Source organism: Schistocerca piceifrons, chromosome 1, assembly GCF_021461385.2.
Source record: "Schistocerca piceifrons isolate TAMUIC-IGC-003096 chromosome 1, iqSchPice1.1, whole genome shotgun sequence".
Taxonomy (NCBI): Eukaryota; Metazoa; Arthropoda; class Insecta; order Orthoptera; family Acrididae; genus Schistocerca; species Schistocerca piceifrons.
The window spans coordinates 801846548-801866789 of record NC_060138.1 but is presented as its reverse complement, the minus strand read 5'-3'; the positions used below and the strand labels follow the sequence as shown (position 1 = coordinate 801866789).

Sequence of the window (20242 nt, the reverse complement as noted above, 5' to 3'; positions counted from 1 at the left end):
TTTGGATGTATGTTTTATTTATGTCCGTATATAATGGGATGGGTAGGGACAGCATATCTGCCAACTCACAATGACGATATACGTCATACCACGTTCGCGGCATCTGGTGGTCGGCGGCTTATTCCATATCGTCTGTTCCTGCCATGGAGATATACTGTGCGCCATAGACGAAGAGCGGTCGTGACTGTGCCTCTGACTTCACGCGGGTAAGAGAAAACTTGTTTAATAGATACGTTCAACTGACGTCTGTTGATGAAGACAGAACGTTTCTGGACTTTGTCCTTATCTATATTTTTCTGGTGTTCTACATAATGCAACAACTTCGTAACGCACGTTATTGTAAAAAAGAGTACAATATAGGCTACGAGAAACTGTTAATGGCTATTGGCTCTGAGCACTATGGGACTTAACATCTGTAGTCATCAGTCCCCTAGAACTTAGAACTACTTAAACCTAACTAACCTAAGGACATCACACACATCCATGCCCGAGGCAGGATTCGAACCTGCGACCGTAGCAGTCGCGCGGTTCCGGACTGAGCGCCTTAACCGCGAGACCACCGCGGCCGGCAACTGTTAATGAGAAGCATTGTATTTATTTTGAGAGTTTGTGTCGAATTTGTACTCTTAACTCCCAGCAGTAACTGCAGCTCTTCGAGAAAGAAGTTCCATAAGAAGAGGTTGGGGAGTGTGCTAAAATAATGTAAGGTTCGCAACATTAAACAACAGGAAGTCTTTGCTGTCGATCATACTTTGCCACCCGAGATCATGATAAACAGCTGAATGTCGCACATAGTGTAATAATCACATAACTGTGACCAATGACGTCGGATTTTACCTACAAATTAATTACGTAATCGAACGGCAATAGTTAGCCTTTTTGATATATTGCAGGGCTGGCCAAACGCTGCAGTGTGCAGACGTGCGGCACACGTGCGCACGTGTGCGACAGTGAGCGACAGCGACATCTGTTATTAGACATGTGTCCTAAATGAGCGGCGGCGGCAGCGGCTCCACTTCCCTGTTTATGTGGTACATTTCAGACGGAACTGATGAAAGATATAGCAATAATGGTATCGAAATAACAGGTGATCATCGAGAGGTTTGCGGTTATCATTCTGTTCAGAGGTCATTGAGACAGAAATTGTGTGGGTGTATTTGAGGACACCGAGAATTGGTTAAAGGAAACCGTGCATTAGTTTAATGTTATTTGAAGTCATGAATAAGGTTCGCTGGAAGTCGCTAAGTGCTCTCTTTCTTAAATACTAGATCAAAGACATTACGCGTATTTACGTGCCGTCAGTCAAGCTACCTAAATAAACCCCCACGGTTGTTAACTGTGTTATTTGTCTTACTGGGTTAAACTGTTAACATAAAAGTAGGCGTCTCAATGAGTAGACTGTGACAGTATTTTAAATGTTTAATACGCTAAATACCTTCCCATGGTTGGCTTGCAAGCTGTGGAAAGAGCACTAGAATGTGCCGGTACAAAGTATCCCAGCAAGTGGATAAAGGGACATCTGTGCGTAGAAACATGCACTACATGAAATGCTGACGGTTGCGACGTGCACGCTGCGACCCGGTAGTTGCACATGTGCAGGAGCACCGCACGCGTGCAGAATTTCTGGCCGGCCCTGATATATATACCTTGAGACGAATTTCGAAATAAACTGATTCTTTTTTCTTAAGTGTCTGTTTCCATGCATTTTGCCATTGGTACATTATTGTGAATTTTTTTGTTATGTGAAAACGCACAAACAGTTACAAAAGACAGTTTTTACTGCTCTTTGTAAACATACTGAATAATAAAAGCTTCAAATCAGATAAATTCACTGAAAATCAGTTCATAATTTATTTATGTACAGATGAAGGATTTGCAAAACAATACACTTGAGTCTTTACATATAAACGACATTATAATTATTTCTGTATTGATTTTATGGTACACTTCTTAGCATATACTTCCTTAGCAACGTATTTACTAATAAATTTAATAAAATTTACAAATATTGACAGTCAATTGCCACTGAGATATCGGCGGATCCAAGTCTTGATCTACGTCAAACTGCTATAGTACCACTTGCAGTTATCGAAAACACTACACGTAAGTCTTTACATATAAACGACGTGATCATCATTTCTGTATTGATTTTATGATATACTTCGTAACACATGCGTCCTTAAAAGCGTATTTGGTTATCAGTTTAATAAAATTTCCAAATATTCACAGTCAGTCGTCACTGAGATATCGACGGATCCAAGTCTCGATCTGCGGCAAGCTGCGATCGTACCACTTGCTGTTATCGACAATGTTCCTCATAGCGTCGCTCACTAATGAAAGCAGACGTGGGGTGTCACGCTGGCGCGCTGAGTAAAATCCAGCCACCTGAAAAAGCGACCTTCAAATGATGAACGCAGTCTAAAATTGTCAGCAATCCTCGCTCTTTCAATAACTTATCACACCTTCTTATGGTTGGCATTCGATATAATGGCTTGACAAAAAAGACTACAGTTTGCCTGCTATTGTAATATGTCAGTTCATAAATTAACTAATATTATACCCTGTCACTGCATAACATTGTTAAAAACAAGTAGCATCCATAGTATTTGACTAAGATGGAATGTTGATACTAGGGCCACAAAGCAAATACGGGTTACAAGCTCATTATCATCAAGTTCAGTCTGCGTGCAAATTTGTGTTGACACATCTTTGCTAGGTCATTTTTAGTCATTTTACTTACATTCTCCTGTTAGAACAGAAACAGAAAAATATTAAAATCACTGAAATAAAACATAATGTAACAAAACATAATGTAACAAAGACAAGTTTCTGTGAAAATCAGTTGAAACTATGCAGGTACAATGAAGTTCACATGATATCAGGGCAACTCCCAATAGCCAACTTAGTGGGCATCTTTTATTTGTGGCAAAGAGACCCAACAAAACCTTTGTATTCATCAATGCAGTGACATGTATATGCGAAGGATGTAAGAGGCATAAGTTCTTAATCACAGGTGATGTTGGCTTGACAGTTTGCTTTACCTCATCTGCAGCAAGGACTAGTTCTGTTTGCAGATTTAAATAATATGGTGGAATACCAAAGTAAACCAGGAACACCTATGATCAAACCGTGTGAAATACAGGAGTCAGTTTGATTGTTCTTGTGCTGAAGATGTGGCACCTTCATTATATTATTCAAATTTCCTAGAGTAGCGTTCTGCCTTTGATAAGTCATAAAAGATACTAGTTGGTGACTTTTTTTTATTTTAAAATTTTATTATGTGCTCTGTGAATGTATAAATAACTGCTCCAGAACAGCAACTTTGAAATCTCAGAACATGGTTGACTAAGTGTCTTATTGTTGCATAGATACACAACAGCCCTCATGTAAATACTTCCTCAACAATGTAAAGAGTAGGATTGGCCAGATATCCACTGAAACATCTTTCTTATAAAAGGGGAAAACAAAGGCACATTTTAATGTGTCTGGTAAATAATTCCATATTAATGGCATACAAATATTACACAAGTGTTATTGCGTTGACGGCATTCTTTTTATAAGGATGGAGTGTCGCCTTCTCAACCGACAGCAGCGTGTCTCAAAGCATGGACCTAACCTCAGCATGGAAGAACATAAGAAATTAGCCTAGTTACCACAAAGACCAGTACTGAAGACTCCTATTTTCTTAACCTATATATTCCAATGGCTTTAAGGGGTGGTTCAACGTTGTAATGCTTGCTGACAACACAAGCGTACTAATCAAATGTCTAAATGCAATATTACCGAACACAGCTCATAAGATAGCTTAACAGGCCTACAAGTGGTTTACAGCTAAAATTTTAAGTCTTAATCTCACAGTGACTCATATTATGTGATTCAAAACAAGTAGAAAAGAATTGCTAGCACCAGAAGAAGTCATTAATGCTCATACTCTAACTGAAACACCCTTTGTGAATCTCCTTCGGGTTCAATTGGGTGACAACATGATACCGAATAAATGCATAGATAAAATAATCAAGAAGCTCAGTTCACTACGTTTTGTTCTCAGATACAATTTTGCATATTTTCAGATTGTGTTAGTATGGAATTGTGTTCTGGGGCGATTGCTAAACTTGGGTACCTTCGTTTGTGTACAGTTTGCATCAGTGCACTTACTTTAGTCAGAATGTAGCTGTCTCACATTAGTGAACTCTCTAATAACAGAAGCCTTTCCTCTGTATTCAGAAACATTTTCAGTAATGATAATATCTGTTGAGTAAATTAAAAACAGTGTCAAATCAGAACATAAATAGTAATTTTCTCCAACTGAATTCTAGTTGCCGTAAGACAAAGCATAATGCATTCCTTCGTGTGACATCTGCAGTTCTGCACCCACAAATCACGGAAACTATTGCCTTCTATTTTCCTTGAAAATTAGGGAAAAATGTATCGTAACTTCCACTGGAGAACCAAATTCTACGCTTGTCCTGTCAACTGGATGGTCTTGAAGTTTTGTACCTGCTTATCTCTTTTGGATCATTATACACTTCCAGCCAGATTTTAACAAATATTCCTTGACAGAATTTAAATGTCTTATTCAGAATCATTAATCTGAATAGATGAATTTATTTTTCCCAACATACCAGTATTTGTAATTTCACTAAGAGATCAATATTTAGGAGCACTTCGTTTAACATATATTCTCTTTTACTCAATTTCAGCTTGATGATTTCTTTCCTGCGACATCTACATGCCCATTCTGTCTATTGTTTTTGTGAGAACTTTTATGCATGCAGGCGAAACTTTCTCTATGGAAACTTGATTTGGACCTGGATGTTTTCGAATTTGAGGATTATAATGAATTTTGGAGTTCCCAAATGAAAAGCCAAAATGACTGCTGTTGAGTTTGGCACTTACATTTGAGTGTGTAATTTGAAAAAGAAATGTATATTATTACCAGTGTCATTATTGCCAGAGAATTGCCTGTTTATTCAATTAGTTAGTCTCTGCTACATGTGAAATATGAGCTTCATAAAAGGCAAAATTTTGCTAGAAATCTAATTGATCTAGACTCTTACACCACGAAATAATAATATTTTCTCTCTTTTATAAAACAGATTCCCTTGAAATAACTTGGATGAATTTCGTTTAAAATTTTGAGATGGCAGAACCAAACTCCGATTGCGTAGATGATGACGAAGCACTCTGACAGAATGAATGAATATCAGACACTTTGACGATGAACTACTTGCACAACACCAGTAAGTCCTATGAAACGCATCTACGGCTCCTGGCCAAATCACTACACATTTCGCAGTCACTGTTGACATCGTATACTTCATGTATAATGTTTATTAGGAGTGAATCTCCAATGCTGTACGTAGTACATTCCTCTGATAAGATAATATGTTGCTACTATAATCCATTAATGGGGTGAAGGTGTTGCCACAGTCTGTGATGTAGCTGTGCATGCCGAGAATGCCCAATACAGAATTGGACTGTTTTCTATATGAACAGTTTTGTTTTGTTAACTGTACCTAAAGAAAAACAAATTTTACTTTCAGCAGATGTGAGTAGTAAGGATATTGTGCAAAGTGTATGCATGTTTCACAGAAACCATCTTAAAGATCCTGACATTTTTACACTCACTTACAAATACACTCCTGGAAATTGAAATAAGAACACCGTGAATTCATTGTCCCAGGAAGGGGAAACTTTATTGACACATTCCTGGGGTCAGATACATCACATGATCACACTGACAGACCCACAGGCACATAGACACAGGCAACAGAGCATGCACAATGTCGACACTAGTACAGTGTATATCCACCTTTCGCAGCAATGCAGGCTGCTATTCTCCCATGGAGACGATCGTAGAGATGCTGGATGTAGTCCTGTGGAATGGCTTGCCATGCCATTTCCACCTGGCGCCTCAGTTGGACCAGCGTTCGTGCTGGACGTGCAGACCGCGTGAGAAGACGCTTCATCCAGTCCCAAACATGCTCAATGGGGGACAGATCCGGAGATCTTGCTGGCCAGGGTAGTTGACTTACACCTTCTAGAGCACGTTGGGTGGCACGGGATACATGCGGACGTGCATTGTCCTGTTGGAACAGCAAGTTCCCTTGCCGGTCTAGGAATGGTAGAACGATGGGTTCGATGACGGTTTGGATGTACCGTGCACTATTCAGTGTCCCCTCGACGATCACCAGTGGTGTACGGCCAGTGTAGGAGATCGCTCCCCACACCATGAAGCCGGGTGTTGGCCCTGTGTGCCTCGGTCGTATGCAGTCCTGATTGTGGCGCTCACCTGCACGGCACCAAACACGCATACGACCATCATTGGCACCAAGGCAGAAGCGACTCTCATCGCTGAAGACGACACGTCTCCATTCGTCCCTCCATTCACGCCTGTCGCGACACCACTGGAGGCGGGCTGCACGATGTTGGGGCGTGAGCGGAAGACGGCCCAACGGTGTGCGGGACCGTAGCCCAGCTTCATGGAGACGGTTGCGAATGGTCCTCGCCGATACCCCAGGAGCAACAGTGTCCCTAATTTGCTGGGAAGTGGCGGTGCGGTCCCCTACGGCACTGCGTAGGATCCTACGGTCTTGGCGTGCATCCGTGCGTCGCTGCGGTCCGGTCCCAGGTCGACGGGCACGTGCACCTTCCGCCGACCACTGGCGACAACATCGATGTACTGTGGAGACCTCACGCCCCACGTGTTGAGCAATTCGGCGGTACGTCCACCCGGCCTCCCGCATGCCCACTATACGCCCTCGCTCAAAGTCCGTCAACTGCACATACGGTTCACGTCCACGCTGTCGCGGCATGCTACCAGTGTTAAAGACTGCGATGGAGCTCCGTATGCCACGGCAAACTGGCTGACACTGTCGGCGGCGGTGCACAAATGCTGCGCAGCTAGCGCCATTCGACAGCCAACACCGCGGTTCGTGGTGTGTCCGCTGTGCCGTGCGTGTGATCATTGCTTGCACAGCCCTCTCGCAGTGTCCGGAGCAAGTATGGTGGGTCTGACACACCGGTGTGAATGTGTACTTTTTTCCATTTCCAGGAGTGTACATGTACTACTTAAACAGTTTTAGTTCTGGTAATAAAAATCAGTTTGATATGATCTATGATTTACACAGTAACAACATAGGACATAAATTTAATTTCCATGTAGATCCTCCAGAAATTGAAGAAACAACTTCAACATGTTTGTCACTACCAAATTGCAAATGAACTTCTTCCCTGTGACAAAAGAAGCTCACACAGGTCTGCAGACCGGAGAGGAGCTCACAAAACTTCATTGGACTGTTCTTTCTCATCCACCCTACAGTGCAGATCTCATGCCTTCCAATTTCCATCTGTTTGGCCCAATGAAGGATGCACTCCATAGGGAGCAGTGTTGGATGAGGTAGATTTATAGATACAAGAAGACATTGGGTCATATGTCAAACAGTAGAGTGGTACTATGCAGGCAAACAGGCCTCCCAGTAAGGTATTGGAATACTGAATAAAACCGACTTGCTTTCAGAAAAACATGTATTTCATAACTTATTGAATAATGACTCTCTCAGTATTCTTCTTTTGAATGTACTAAAAGCCATACCTGGGGCTTGGTTAACACTATTCCAGAACAGAATAGTCACCAATAAATACTATACATATAACTCGCTCAAGTATCACTCCATCTGCATAAAATTGTTCTACCAATTTCCAGGAGTATACCTCAAAATGAATGAAATATAATTTGCTTGTTAAAGTTCCTCCAAAACATATTGCCATGAGACATAGTGCATGCAATGTGGTGCAGTGGTTAATGGTACTGGTTGCAGTGCTGCAAGTTACCAGTTTAAATACAGCCACTAGCAACTATTCGTTATTTAGCATTGATCATTTCTGGGAAGTTCGTGAAATATCTGATGTTTGTAAATTCTGAAATATTTTATGTTTGTATAACAACAGCATGCTGGACAGTTCAATGTTTGTATAAATAGCTGCACTCTCTGTCCAGGAGGTCAGTTCTGTTCTTATAGTACTTTGGTGTCAGTAATAAACTTGCTTTCAGTACTGTGTGTTCAACTTCACTGATAAACTTGCTTTTATATTTAGTCCTGATTGTGTTTAGATGTAATACTGTTTGGTGGAGAAGCCAGATACTTCAAAACCTCTACAATGTAGTTTGGTGGAGAAGCCAAGTACTTCAAAACATCACCATCGCCATGACTCCAATTACACAATGTAAAAGCCTTCACCTACACAGTCAGGACCTGGAATTCCAAGCATTATATCACTCCTAAGATCTGTATATTCAGGAGACAGATGGATTCCAAAACAGCAATAAAGTCGCTGCACATCAGGCATCCATCATTGTTTTTCGGAGATGCTGGTCTGGTAAGGGTTTGACTGAGTCACCAATTACAATGTGTAGTGTTTCGGAATATTTGTAAACATCCCAACACACCATTGGAAAGCAGTCAACACGAGATGCTCAGGAGTAAATTGAATAAGGATAAATGTAGAGGGAAAGGGAAACCGTGTGTTTTCCTTTTCTGTAAGCAGTGAATGTGGAACAGTGGTGGAGAAGGGGAGAAGTGGACCAGTAAAAATTACTAAAACCACTGGTTGTCTGAGAGTTATTTGTGCCATGATGCAACAAGTGCCTGAATCTGAGAGCCATGGAGTAAATGACACACCAACAAGGGAATAATGAACAACTGAAGAATGGTAGTTGATTTTCTGGTTTTCTCTCAGTTTCTGAGTGGTGTTACCATAGCAATTGTTAGTTGTGTTGCGAAAAATAGTAATGAAAATGTTAGGCAAAATATTCCCCTATTTGTGAGAAGTGTGGCTATTTATTTAGTAGCACAATAGAGAGAATTTGCAAAAGCATTTGAGGGATCTTCACAACAGTTGGATCGACAGGGAGTTGGCACAGAAGGATCCAGATCACCAAGAGGATAAAGGCAATACAACTTTCAACTGGTGGTGTGTTGGGGTCAGAAAAATGTTTCCCTGTTATATCAGCCAGGGACACAACTTCCTGCTAATGCACAAGTCTTACAAAATAAACAACAGCAGGAAAAGAAGGAAAAATACACTCCAAATGAGTGGGATGATGTGATGTGTTTGGCAAATGTGTACTTTTACTCACATGGCATGGCCCAGTTGTGGTTCGAGAGCAATGAGAAGGAACTCAATAGTTGGAAAAATTCTAGGGTGAACTCAAGAAAACATTTAGCAGCAACCAGCAGCAAGTCTGTTTAGCTGAAGAGCAATTGAAGACTAGGGCTCAACATCATGGGAAAGGACTCAGTTGTACATACCAAATATTGGCCCTAGGCCACATCATGAATTCTACTACAGGAGCTAACAATATCACACACTTATTGAAAGAAGTTGCAGAATATATGTATCAAGATCTTCTTGTACAAGTAGTCACAATAACAGCAAAAATCGCCAACTGGTGCCAGGGAACCAAGGAAATACAATAGAAAAAAAGAGTTGAACAAAAGATGCTCATGAGTAAATTGAGTAAGGATAAATGTAGAGGAAAAAGGAAATGTGTGTTTTCCTTTCTTGTATGCAGTGAATGTGGAGCAGTGGTGGAGCCAGGAAGAAGCATTCCAGGGATCTTCACCACAGTTGAATTGACAGGGAGGTGGCACGGAAGGATCCGGACCACCAAGAGGATAGTAGCAGTTGCAGAAGACCATCATGTGCTCCCTTCCTTCATACGGCAGATGATAAGGAAAAATATAGATCCTTGTATGGCAGCTAGAAATGTCAACGCCATATATCAGGAGGTATCAGAGGATGCTGAAGAATAGATGTTTCAGTTTTTACCACCATTCTCCACCACCAGCCAAACATACCAGGGAGAATGGACTTGGCCAGCTCAGACCTACGCTACAGTCATCAAATGACAACTTAGCACGTGACAAAACCCATGTAACTAACTTCTACACCAAATGTAATAATTCATAGAGGAAGAGAAATTTGAAGGTCAGAAGAAAACAAGGTAGTGTATTTCCACTGTGGATGACGAGGACACATTGTGAGCAACTGCAAAGAAAGAAGACAAGTGTTCGACAGCTACTCTGCTCCCAGATGTGAAGTATCAAAACAGATCTGTTCACACCAGTTAGCTGCAGAGGAATATAGTCGACCTGAGGACATGGCCCATCACTGTACTCCAAACAAGGTCACTTCACGACATGCTGTAGCCATTCCGCATAGCGCTTTTGATGCATCAGCCACTTGCCTAGCTTCATACTTCAGGAAAACAAAGTGAGGCAACCATCTCTGGAGGTTAAGCAAATGCTCCAACTGTGATAGTCACCAAGATGCCAGGAAATCTCATTGGCATCATAATTCATGACCATCTTGTTTAGGTGCTAATTGACTCAGGAGCTTCCTTTTTGTGTAATGTTAAGATGTTTATTGTTGTCAGCTACAGAAGACTATGTTCTGTGATACAAAAGTGATTATTCAGGAGGGTGTAAATGGGAAATATGTCATTCTGACAGAACCACAATATCAATGATGGAAAACACCCCTCCAAATTTGTCATTTTGCCAGAATGTAGTCATAACATTATTCTTGGATTAAAATTCTTACAGGCATCACAAACAGTCGTAGACTGGTAAATTACAACTCCAGATTGTCAAAATTATTCCAACAAGCATACATAATACAGATTGTTCTGAGTAGTAGTATACCATTAAAGATATTGTTATCATGCCATCATCAACAAGATGAGCTCTAGTCATCAACTGGGATGCTCAGTTCAACTGTAAAGCTTTTGTCAGTTGCAAAGAGCAACTCAGGCTCACGAAAGAAATCTACATGTCAGTGGTGATTGCAATTATTGCTGACATTCAACAAGAACTGTGGACTGCTAACTGTCATGAGCAGCTGCAACACATTCCTAAATATATTAGACATGTTTTTAGGGACAGTTGAACCAGTCCAGGAAGAGTTACTTAGTGGTGCTGACAAAGAACCTTGCTCCATTACCATTAGAGACAACACAGGGGAAGACCTACTACCGAACTGCCAATAAGACTTGGCCTAACCAAGAAACAATATCATCGAGTAATAGCCGTTGTGCATCAACTTTTAGATGCTTTTAAATCTAGAGTGGAGAAAAGAGAAACCAAGCAGCCCTTGGTAAAACACTATATATCAACACTGGGCATCATTCACCAATCAGTCAGAACTCATACAGAGCGTCACCGGCTGATTTGTGGATAATCTTGGAGAAAGTGGAGAAGATGCTGCAAGATGATGTCATTGAACCTACAGAGAATCCTTGGCCCTATCCTGTGATCTGCATGAAGAGGGCTCAGCATATGGCATTTCTCTATTGACTATCAATGGCTGAAAGATGGCTATTCATTGCTGCATACTGACAATACCCTAGATTGCTTGAAAGGGGCAAAGCGTTTCTCAACTACTGACATGCAGATGAACTATGAACATATTGAGTTTGATGAGGCTGACTGGGAAAATACTGCCTTCATAACTTCTGATGGGCTCTATGAGTTTAAAGCTATGACAACCTTGATTGACATGTCTTAGCCATTTTGATGATACTCTTGTTTTTTCAAAGATACTTTAAGAATATCTGAGCTGCCTGTGTACTGGTAGGCCTCTTTCTAAATCCAGACAACTACCTCTTCATCATACAAGAAATAAAAATCTTAGGGGCATCTAGTGAATGGTGATGGAATCTGTTATAGTCCAAAGAAAATATGAGCAGTCACAGATTTACCTACTCCCCAATGCATTCATGATGTCAGAAGTTTCTTCAGAATGTGAAGAATGTGCTCATACTACTGGTCATTCACAGAGGACTTTTGTACCAAGGCACGTCCCTTGCAAGAACTACTGCAGAGAGATGCCAAAAATTCCTGGAATGAAGTGAAAGAAGGATATTTCCTTATCCAAAAGAAGGTGCTAACATCTTCTTCAGTCCTATCATTGTATGACAAGAATTCCAAGACAGATCTTCATACACTAGCAGTTGTGTAATAGTTGCAGTTCTAGAGCAAATTTAGGAAGGTGCTGAAAAGGAAATAGCTTATGCTTCCAGAGGACTGTCCTAATCTGAGACTAGCTACCCTACAACCAAGAAAGATTACCTTGCAGTTGTTTGGGCCATCAACAAGTTCCTGTTATATTTATTTGGCATGTTACTCACTGTTGTGATGGACCATCATTCTCCATGCTGGCTGACAAGATGGAAGGATCGCTTACATCAGCTAGCAAGATGGGCACTCAGGCTTCAAGATTACAACACCACAGTGGTATACAAAAGCAGATGCAGAGACAGGGATATGAACTGCCTTGCAAGGATTTCTTTGGTGGAACACAGCAGCAACATGGATGAAATCTACTGCTTTGATGAATTTCTTAGTAGAAACAACTGATGTGAATATGTTACTAATAATATCAAGTAATGTGAATATGAGTACACTCTGACTTCTGTATGGATTCAGTGCTGAAATGCAATGGTTTTAAATAAGTGTTGTCAAATGTTGTTCCCATTTGATGGTGCATGGCTACAGTAGAAGTTATCATACACATCTCAGTGTATTGAACATTTACATTTTTTTGTCTCATCTCATTTAGTATTTTTTAAATGAAAATATATTTAATTATTTTGACTCATTCCACATCCATGAGGACCATTCCACTTGGTATCTCTGGTAGGTAAATTAGCATATTTGTTTTTCTTTGTAAATATTTATTGTGTATTCTCGTTTTCCTGAAGAGTTCTACATCCTGGGGGGTCTCCTCACTATAGATCTATTGAACAGAATAGAATAGAATATTTTTATTAGCCTTTCAGTATTTTTCATACAATTGGCTTCGTCAAAGTTTACAGAGGGTTTTAGTTTCAGTACGATATTCAAATAGTTACAAAAAGGGGAGAAAAGGAACTAAAGACCTTTTCTTCAGCATTATGTAAAACAATGTTTTATACAGTAATTAAATACACACATAAGAAAAGAATCACAGTAAATAACTAACTTGTATAATATCAAAACATTTTCTTCATAACTTAGGTAAAACATATATTTTGATGATTAGTTTCTAAGAATTCTTCAGTTGTATAGAATTCGTTGTTTTTTAGCCAGGTTTGCAATGTATTCTTATATTTATTTAGTGGTACTGTATGAGCTGAGCATGGTAACTTACTGAAAAATTTTATGCTTAAGTACTTATAGTTATTATGGACTACAGCAAGTCTTGTGGAAGGCAAGTCCAGCAGGTGACTGTTTCTTGTACTGTGTGCATGCACATCACATCTCATGTTCAATTTTTTCAGATTTTCTCTGGCATATATTAGACAGTTATATATGTACATGCTTGGCACTGTCATTACGCCAAAAGATGTAAAATAATTTCTGCAAGACTCTGGGTGGAAAGAAAAGTGCTATTAATCTAATCTAGTGGCATTAAATGGCATTGCCACTGAAGAGATGGAAGAGCCAGCATTGATAAAAACCATAGAAGCCTCGAAGAAGGACCAAAGAAGAGTTATGATTAATAAAAGGAGCATTGTATTAGAGGAACTACAATCCAGTATGGTGGAAATGTTTCTTTGTCATCACAGCTCACCTATATCCTGAAGTATTTCCATCATACTCCAAAATCTGGACAACTGGGATTTGTGAAAATTCCAGACAATCAGATGCAGGTATCACTGGCCATGTCTCTACCAATACATTAAAAACTATGTGAGCCACTGTAAAGAATGCCAATGATGGAAGCACATGCCACAATAATCTCCAGGGTATCTGGTACCCATTCCGCCTGCAGCAGTGCCATTCCATCAAAATGGAATATACCTCTTAATGTAGTTCCCAAAATTGACTGATGGGGACTGGTGGGTAACAGTCTGCACTAACTACCTGATTTGCTACGTGATCTCCAGAGCTGTGCGGACTGCCAAAGCTTCAAAAATGTCAAAGTTTTTGTAGAAGGCATCATTTTGAAACACAGAGAACCCTGTGTGTGATTTCACACTGCAACATCACCCACAGAATGACAACAGCCTACCATCAACAGACAAATAGCTTCAGGGGATGCTTTAATATGACATTACCAGATACGCTCTTGATATATGTTGATGTCAAACAGAGAGATTGGACACAATACTACCCATCATGATATCTGCATAGAAAACAGTTCAGCAAGATACTACAGGTATTACATTATTCTTTCTGCTTGATGGTCATGAGGCTGGTATGGCAACAGATCCACTGTTCCTGTTTAAACCCAATGATACTCAGGGTAACTACATGAAACATCCTATAACCTGGGGAAAAAAGAGGCAGCTAGCTTGTTTGTGGACCCTGCATGCCCCGTAGATATCCCTAGATAGCTATAATGCTAAGCATCATCCAGTGAGATGCAGATCGGTAGGCTTGGTATGGATTTTTATAGCTGTCCAGAAAGTGGGAGTATCTGAAAAGTTAATAAAGGCTACTGTTGGGCAATATAATATTCTTTGGTGCTTGCTGGATGTCACATTTGAAGTTAGGGATTATTGCCCTTCATAAAGAACACAAAATCACAAATGCCTCTTCCATGTCTTCCTTATGAAGCTCTACTATACTCCACAAGTGCAGATCAGTGATGGGAGGTTCAAGCAAACTAAACCCCCACTTGATTATCATAAATCTATTATGTAGTTTCATTCTGTTTCCATACATACATGAACCCAAACCTGTTATGTAGTTTCAGTCTTTTTCACACGTACACGAACTCACAAGAATAACATATAATACATACAGTCTTATAGATAATATATTTTCAAATGTACGATTCACAGAAGTAGAAACAAGAAATTCTGATTTGGGATTATCAGACCATAATGCTCTGGTCTTCAAAATTCCTTCAATGCTACTGCAAGGAAAAAAAGAGTATTTCACATTCAAAAGAAAATTTTCCGCTGAAAACTGTAAAGAATATAGAAATATCCTAACTAGTGAGTCCTGGGCAGAAGCGCTATACCTAACAAATACAAATGATGCATATAACACTTTCTCTTCAATTTTCATGGGATATTTCGAAATGTGCTTTCCAAAGAAGCTGTCAAGAATCACATCACATCACAATACAAAGCCAAGTTCTTGGATCACAGCTGGCATCAAAACTTATTGTTGAACTCTAAAGAGACTAAATTAAAAATGGAAGACAGCTACAGATCCACAGTTCATAGAATATGTTAAGAATCACAAGAGGGTATATCCAAAAGTAATTGCCAAGGCAAAATTTATGAGTGATGAGAACTTAATAAGACATTCTGATGACAAATCAAAAGCCATATGGGGTATTGTGAAGACAAACAGAAAAGAGATGCGAATACCAGGATTTCTTCTCAAAAACGCTGATAATGTCAATATTAAAAAACAACATTTGCCAAGTTACATCAACAATTATTTCATAAATGCAACAATTTCATTAAGCTTGAAATTTACAAACCAAGAAAAACCTGAATTTCCAAAAGCTGCTTGTAGCATGAAGATAGATCCAACACATGAAAATGAAGTGTTCAAAGCAATAAAAAGCTTGAAACCTAAAATGTCAGCAGGAGTAGATGAGGTGCCTGTTTATATCATAACAATGACAGCTGCACAACTCTCAAGGCCCATGGCATACATAGCCGACTTATCATTTTGTGAAGGAGTGTTTCCGGAAAGGATGAAAATGTCAAAAGTGAAGCCATTATTCAAAAATGGTGACAAGCATAAGGTAGAAAACTATCAGCCAATATCCCTCCTTCCAGCATTTTCCAAAATAATAGAAAGAAGCACAGAATCAACAAATATCTAAATGGCCATTAGTTACTAAATAGAAATTAGCATGGCTTCCAGGTGGGTAAAAACACAGAAACAGCACTAATGTGCTACACTGAACAAGTAATCAAAAATATAGTTAAAGACAACAGCATAGTAGGAATATATTTAGATCTCTCCAAAGCATTTAATCATGGCATTCTTTTAGAAAAACTGGAAGCATTCGGTATTCATGGGACAGGGAAAAAGTGGTTTGAATCAAACCTACAAAACAGAACACAGATTGAAGGACTGATGTCAGGTTACTCCAAACACAAAATAAATTTAGTATCAGATGCAAAGAAGGTGGAAATAGGAGTGCCGCAAGGCAGTATTCTAGGTCCCATATTGTTCCTTGTCTACATAAATGACTTTCACACCTCAGGTGGAGCAGCAAAGGCCATACTATTCACAGATGACACTAGTGTGATAATAGATGCACCAAAGCAAATGCTGCAAACAACTACTGATCAAGTAATAAAGAATGTCCACACTTGGTTGAATGCAAACCAGTTGACACTAAATGCAAATAAAAGAAATATGCAGTTTGAGAAAATATGTCAAAATGTAAATCTTTATCTGTTGTTGGGTGACAAGGCCATAGACAGAGTGGCATCAACAAAATTGCTGGGGATTCATTAGATGAAAATCTTAATTTTAATGACCATGTAATGAAACTAGTGCAGAAACTTAACACAGCCTGATTTGCTCTTAGAATTATTGCAAATGTCGGTACTGCAGAGGGTGCCAGGATGGCATATTTAGGCTGTTTTCAGCCTCTTGCAACATACAGAATAATATTTTGGGGTTCCATCACTTGCAGTGTAAAACAAATCATTCTGTTACAGAAGAGGGCTATCTGAATAATAACACGCAGCCACCCAAGGACACCATGCAAACTCTTATTCAACAAGCTTAAAGTTCAAACAATACCTTCCTTATATATACACAAATGTGTTTTATATGTTAGGGCCTACCTTGCAGATTTTCAGACAAATGCCGACTTGCATAACTAAAATACTTGAAATAGCACAGCATTCCATACTCAGCAAACAAAAAGAACACACACACAAAGGTATGTGAGCCATATTGGTACAAAACTCTACAACATACTACCAGCCAACATCAGAAAGTTAGAAGATGAAAACAGATTTAAAGTAGAATTTAAAGAATTTCTACTTGAACAATGTTTTTACTTGGTAAATGACTATTTAGGCCAATAAATAATTCTGATAATGTTTATATTAAGGCAAATTTGCAAACACTGTCTTTCATCCCCTAAAGTTTCTGTTAATTCTGTATATCTGATGTGGTAAAATCTTTACTGAATTATTGTAGTGAATGTAAGGGCTTCCTGTTTAGGAAAGACAAAAGTAAAACCTTAAAGCAAACAGGTTATGCAGTTACAATACTGTTAGTATACATTTATAAAAAGTTGTATTACTGTGTCTTGTATGGCCAAGTGTTATTCTTTGTACATTTTTTGTACAATTTTGTATGTTTTAGACTTTGTACGAATTAATGTATAAATTTGTATGTCCCTTTTGCACAAATTGTTTCCCGTAAATTTACATGTACTGTTGGAGAACAGTCATGCAATATTTATTGTCTACAGATGGATATATGAATAAATAAAATAAAATAGAAGCTTATGGTAATGAAGAAGATGTAACAACACAACCAGAATGTGAGGATCTGCCATACAGAGGCCCATTGACATATCTGGATCCAATGTGTTGTAGCCACCTCCAGTAAGAACTTCTGAAACAGTGGGTCACTGTTTTTCCAGGAGAAGGAGCAATGCCATAAATTGTGTGCATGCATGTGGGTTAGCAGCTAGCATCAGTGGTTGGATTACTGTGGGTTGCCAGTTCCAATTTGACTATCAGAAATTGTTATTAGATTCTGTCATTTCTGGTAGATTCATGAAATATATTATTTTTGTAATGAAATCAAACAACATAAAATCCAGGATAAAGTAATGACAATATTACAAAAAAGGTAGTTGCTACTCTCCTGTATATTGAGTAGCAACTGTCCTTTTCCTAATATTATGTTTGTAATGATTGTGAAAACAGTTGCACTTTCCATTCAGGAACTCTGTTCTGTTCTGGTTGTATGTTGGCTGCAGTAATAATCATGCTTTCAGTACTAATCGTTGAATATCATTCATAACCCTGCCTGCAGATTTAGAAATAATTCTGGTTTAGGCATGAGAGTATAACTGAATGTTACTCAACTTTAAATAAATTTAAGAAAGAACATATTGATACAGAACTGAAATATAAATGAATTCCCAAAAAATGGATAAATGTCACCCCAGATAAAGTCATTGAGGGCTGCTAAATTCTGTTTTCTGTGCACTGTAGCTCAATGATGTGGACAGATGAGTGTGAATTAATGCTAATGTGTAGTCCCATAAATTTTGAAAAGCCCACCGCAGTCTCTCTTTATCCTGCATTTCTGTTGGTAAAACTAAGCAAATTTCAGAGCTGACATCAAGATTTAGACCGTTTGATGTAAACTAATGTAAAATCTCTCGAAAGGTAGTGATAGTGGTGTTTTACAGGCCAGTTAGGTGTCTTATTATTGCCAATGGTAGTGTCATCTATGAAAAGGGTGGTGTTTCTGGAAAATCCAGGATGGAGTAATGACAATATTATGAAAAGGAAAATTGGTACTCACTATATAGTGGAGATGCTGGGTCACAGATAGGCACAACAATAAGTGAGTCTGCCTTGGCAGTCAGAGACTGTGGTCATGTGTTTGTGTGTGTGTGTATGTGTGTGTGTGTGTGTGTGTGTGTGTGTGTGTTTTGTCTGTTCTGATGAAGGCCTGTTTGGCCAAAAGCTTTGTCTGACAGTCTTGTAGTTGTACCTATCTGCTTAATGTTATTCAGTTTGAACGCATTTTGTAGCCTAGCAATTGCTGAACAAATGAAACTACAGCCAGCTCAGTCAAAACATCCATTGAGAGAACAAACTAATTTTTGTTAAGGATACTGCGATTACCTTGTGATAAGTGGTAATCTTATAGAGTTGGTAATGTAACAATACCATATAGCGGAGATGTAACAATACCATATAGTGGAGATGCTGAGTCGCAATAGGCACAACAAAAAGATTCACACAATTATAACTTTCAGCCATTAAGGCCTTAGTCAGCAGTAGACACACATACACACACGCACGCACACACACGCATGCATGCACACACACACACTCATGCAAATGCAACTTGCACACAAGTCTGCAGGCTCAGAGATCTGAAACCACACTGCGAGCAGCAGCACCAGTGCATGATGGGAGTGGCGACTGGGTGAGGGTAACGAGGAGGCTGGAGCAGAGAGGGGGAGGGATAGTATGGTGGGAGTGGCAGACAGTGAAATGTTTCAGTTTAGATGGAGGGCAGGAGAGCAGGTGCAGAGGTGGGAGGAAGTAAGTAGCGGAAAGGAGAGAAGTAAAAAGAAAAAATTAAAAGACTGGGTGTGGCGGTGAAATAATGGCTGTGTAGTGCTGCAATGGGAACAGGGAGGGGCTGGATGGGTGAGGACAGTGACTAACGAAGGTTGAGGCCAGGAGGTTTATGGGAACATCGGATGTATTGCAGGAAAAGTTCCCACCTACGCAATTCCGAAAAGCTGGTGTTGGTGGGAAGGATCCATATGGCACAGGCTGTGAAGCAGTCATTGAGATGAGGGATATCGTGTCTGGCAGCGTGTCAAGCAACAAGGTGGTCCACTTGTTTTTTGGCCACAGTTTGTCGGTGGCCGTTCATGCAGACAGACAGCTTGTTGGTTGTCATGCCTACATAGAATGCAGCACAGTGATTGCAGCTTAGCTTGTAAATCACATGCCTGGTTTCACATATAGCCCTGCCTTTGATGGGATAGGTGATGTTAGTGACTGGACTCGAGTAGGTGGTGGTAGGAGGATGTATGGGACAGGTCTTGCATCAGGTCTATTACACGGGTATGAGCCATGAGGTAAGGGATTGGAAGCAGGAGTTCTGTAAGGAAGGACGAGTATATTGTGTAGGTTCAGTGGATGGCGGAATACTACGGTAGGAGGGGTGGGAAAGATAGTGGGCAGGACATTTCACATTTCAAGGCACGATGAGAGGTAATCGAAACCCTGGCGGAGAATGTAATTCAGTTGCTCCAGTCCCGTATGGTACTGAGTTCTGAGGGGATTGCTCCTCTGTGGCCGGACTGTGGGACTTTGGGAGGTGGTGGGAAACTGGAAAGATAAGGCACAGGAGATTTGTTTTTGTACAAGGATGGGAGGATAATTACGGTCAGTGAAGGCTTCAGTGAGACCCTCGGTATATTTTGAGAGGGACTGCTCGTCACTGCAGATGCTATGACCATGGGTGGCTAGGCTGTACAGAAGGGACTTCTTGCTAAG

At 39.9% G+C, this 20242-nt stretch overlaps 1 protein-coding gene across 1 annotated transcript in view; it reads right to left on the bottom strand.

Moving 5' to 3' along the window:
• Positions 1-1894: 1894 nt before the first annotated feature.
• Positions 1895-20242, bottom strand: part of LOC124789660 (aminopeptidase Ey-like) — a 225449-nt gene continuing 207101 nt past the window's right edge. Inside the window, exon 18 of the mRNA XM_047257098.1 lies at positions 1895-2385. Coding sequence (XP_047113054.1) covers positions 2230-2385 — 156 coding nt within the window. The 3' untranslated portion in view covers positions 1895-2229. The remainder of the gene's footprint in view (positions 2386-20242) is intronic.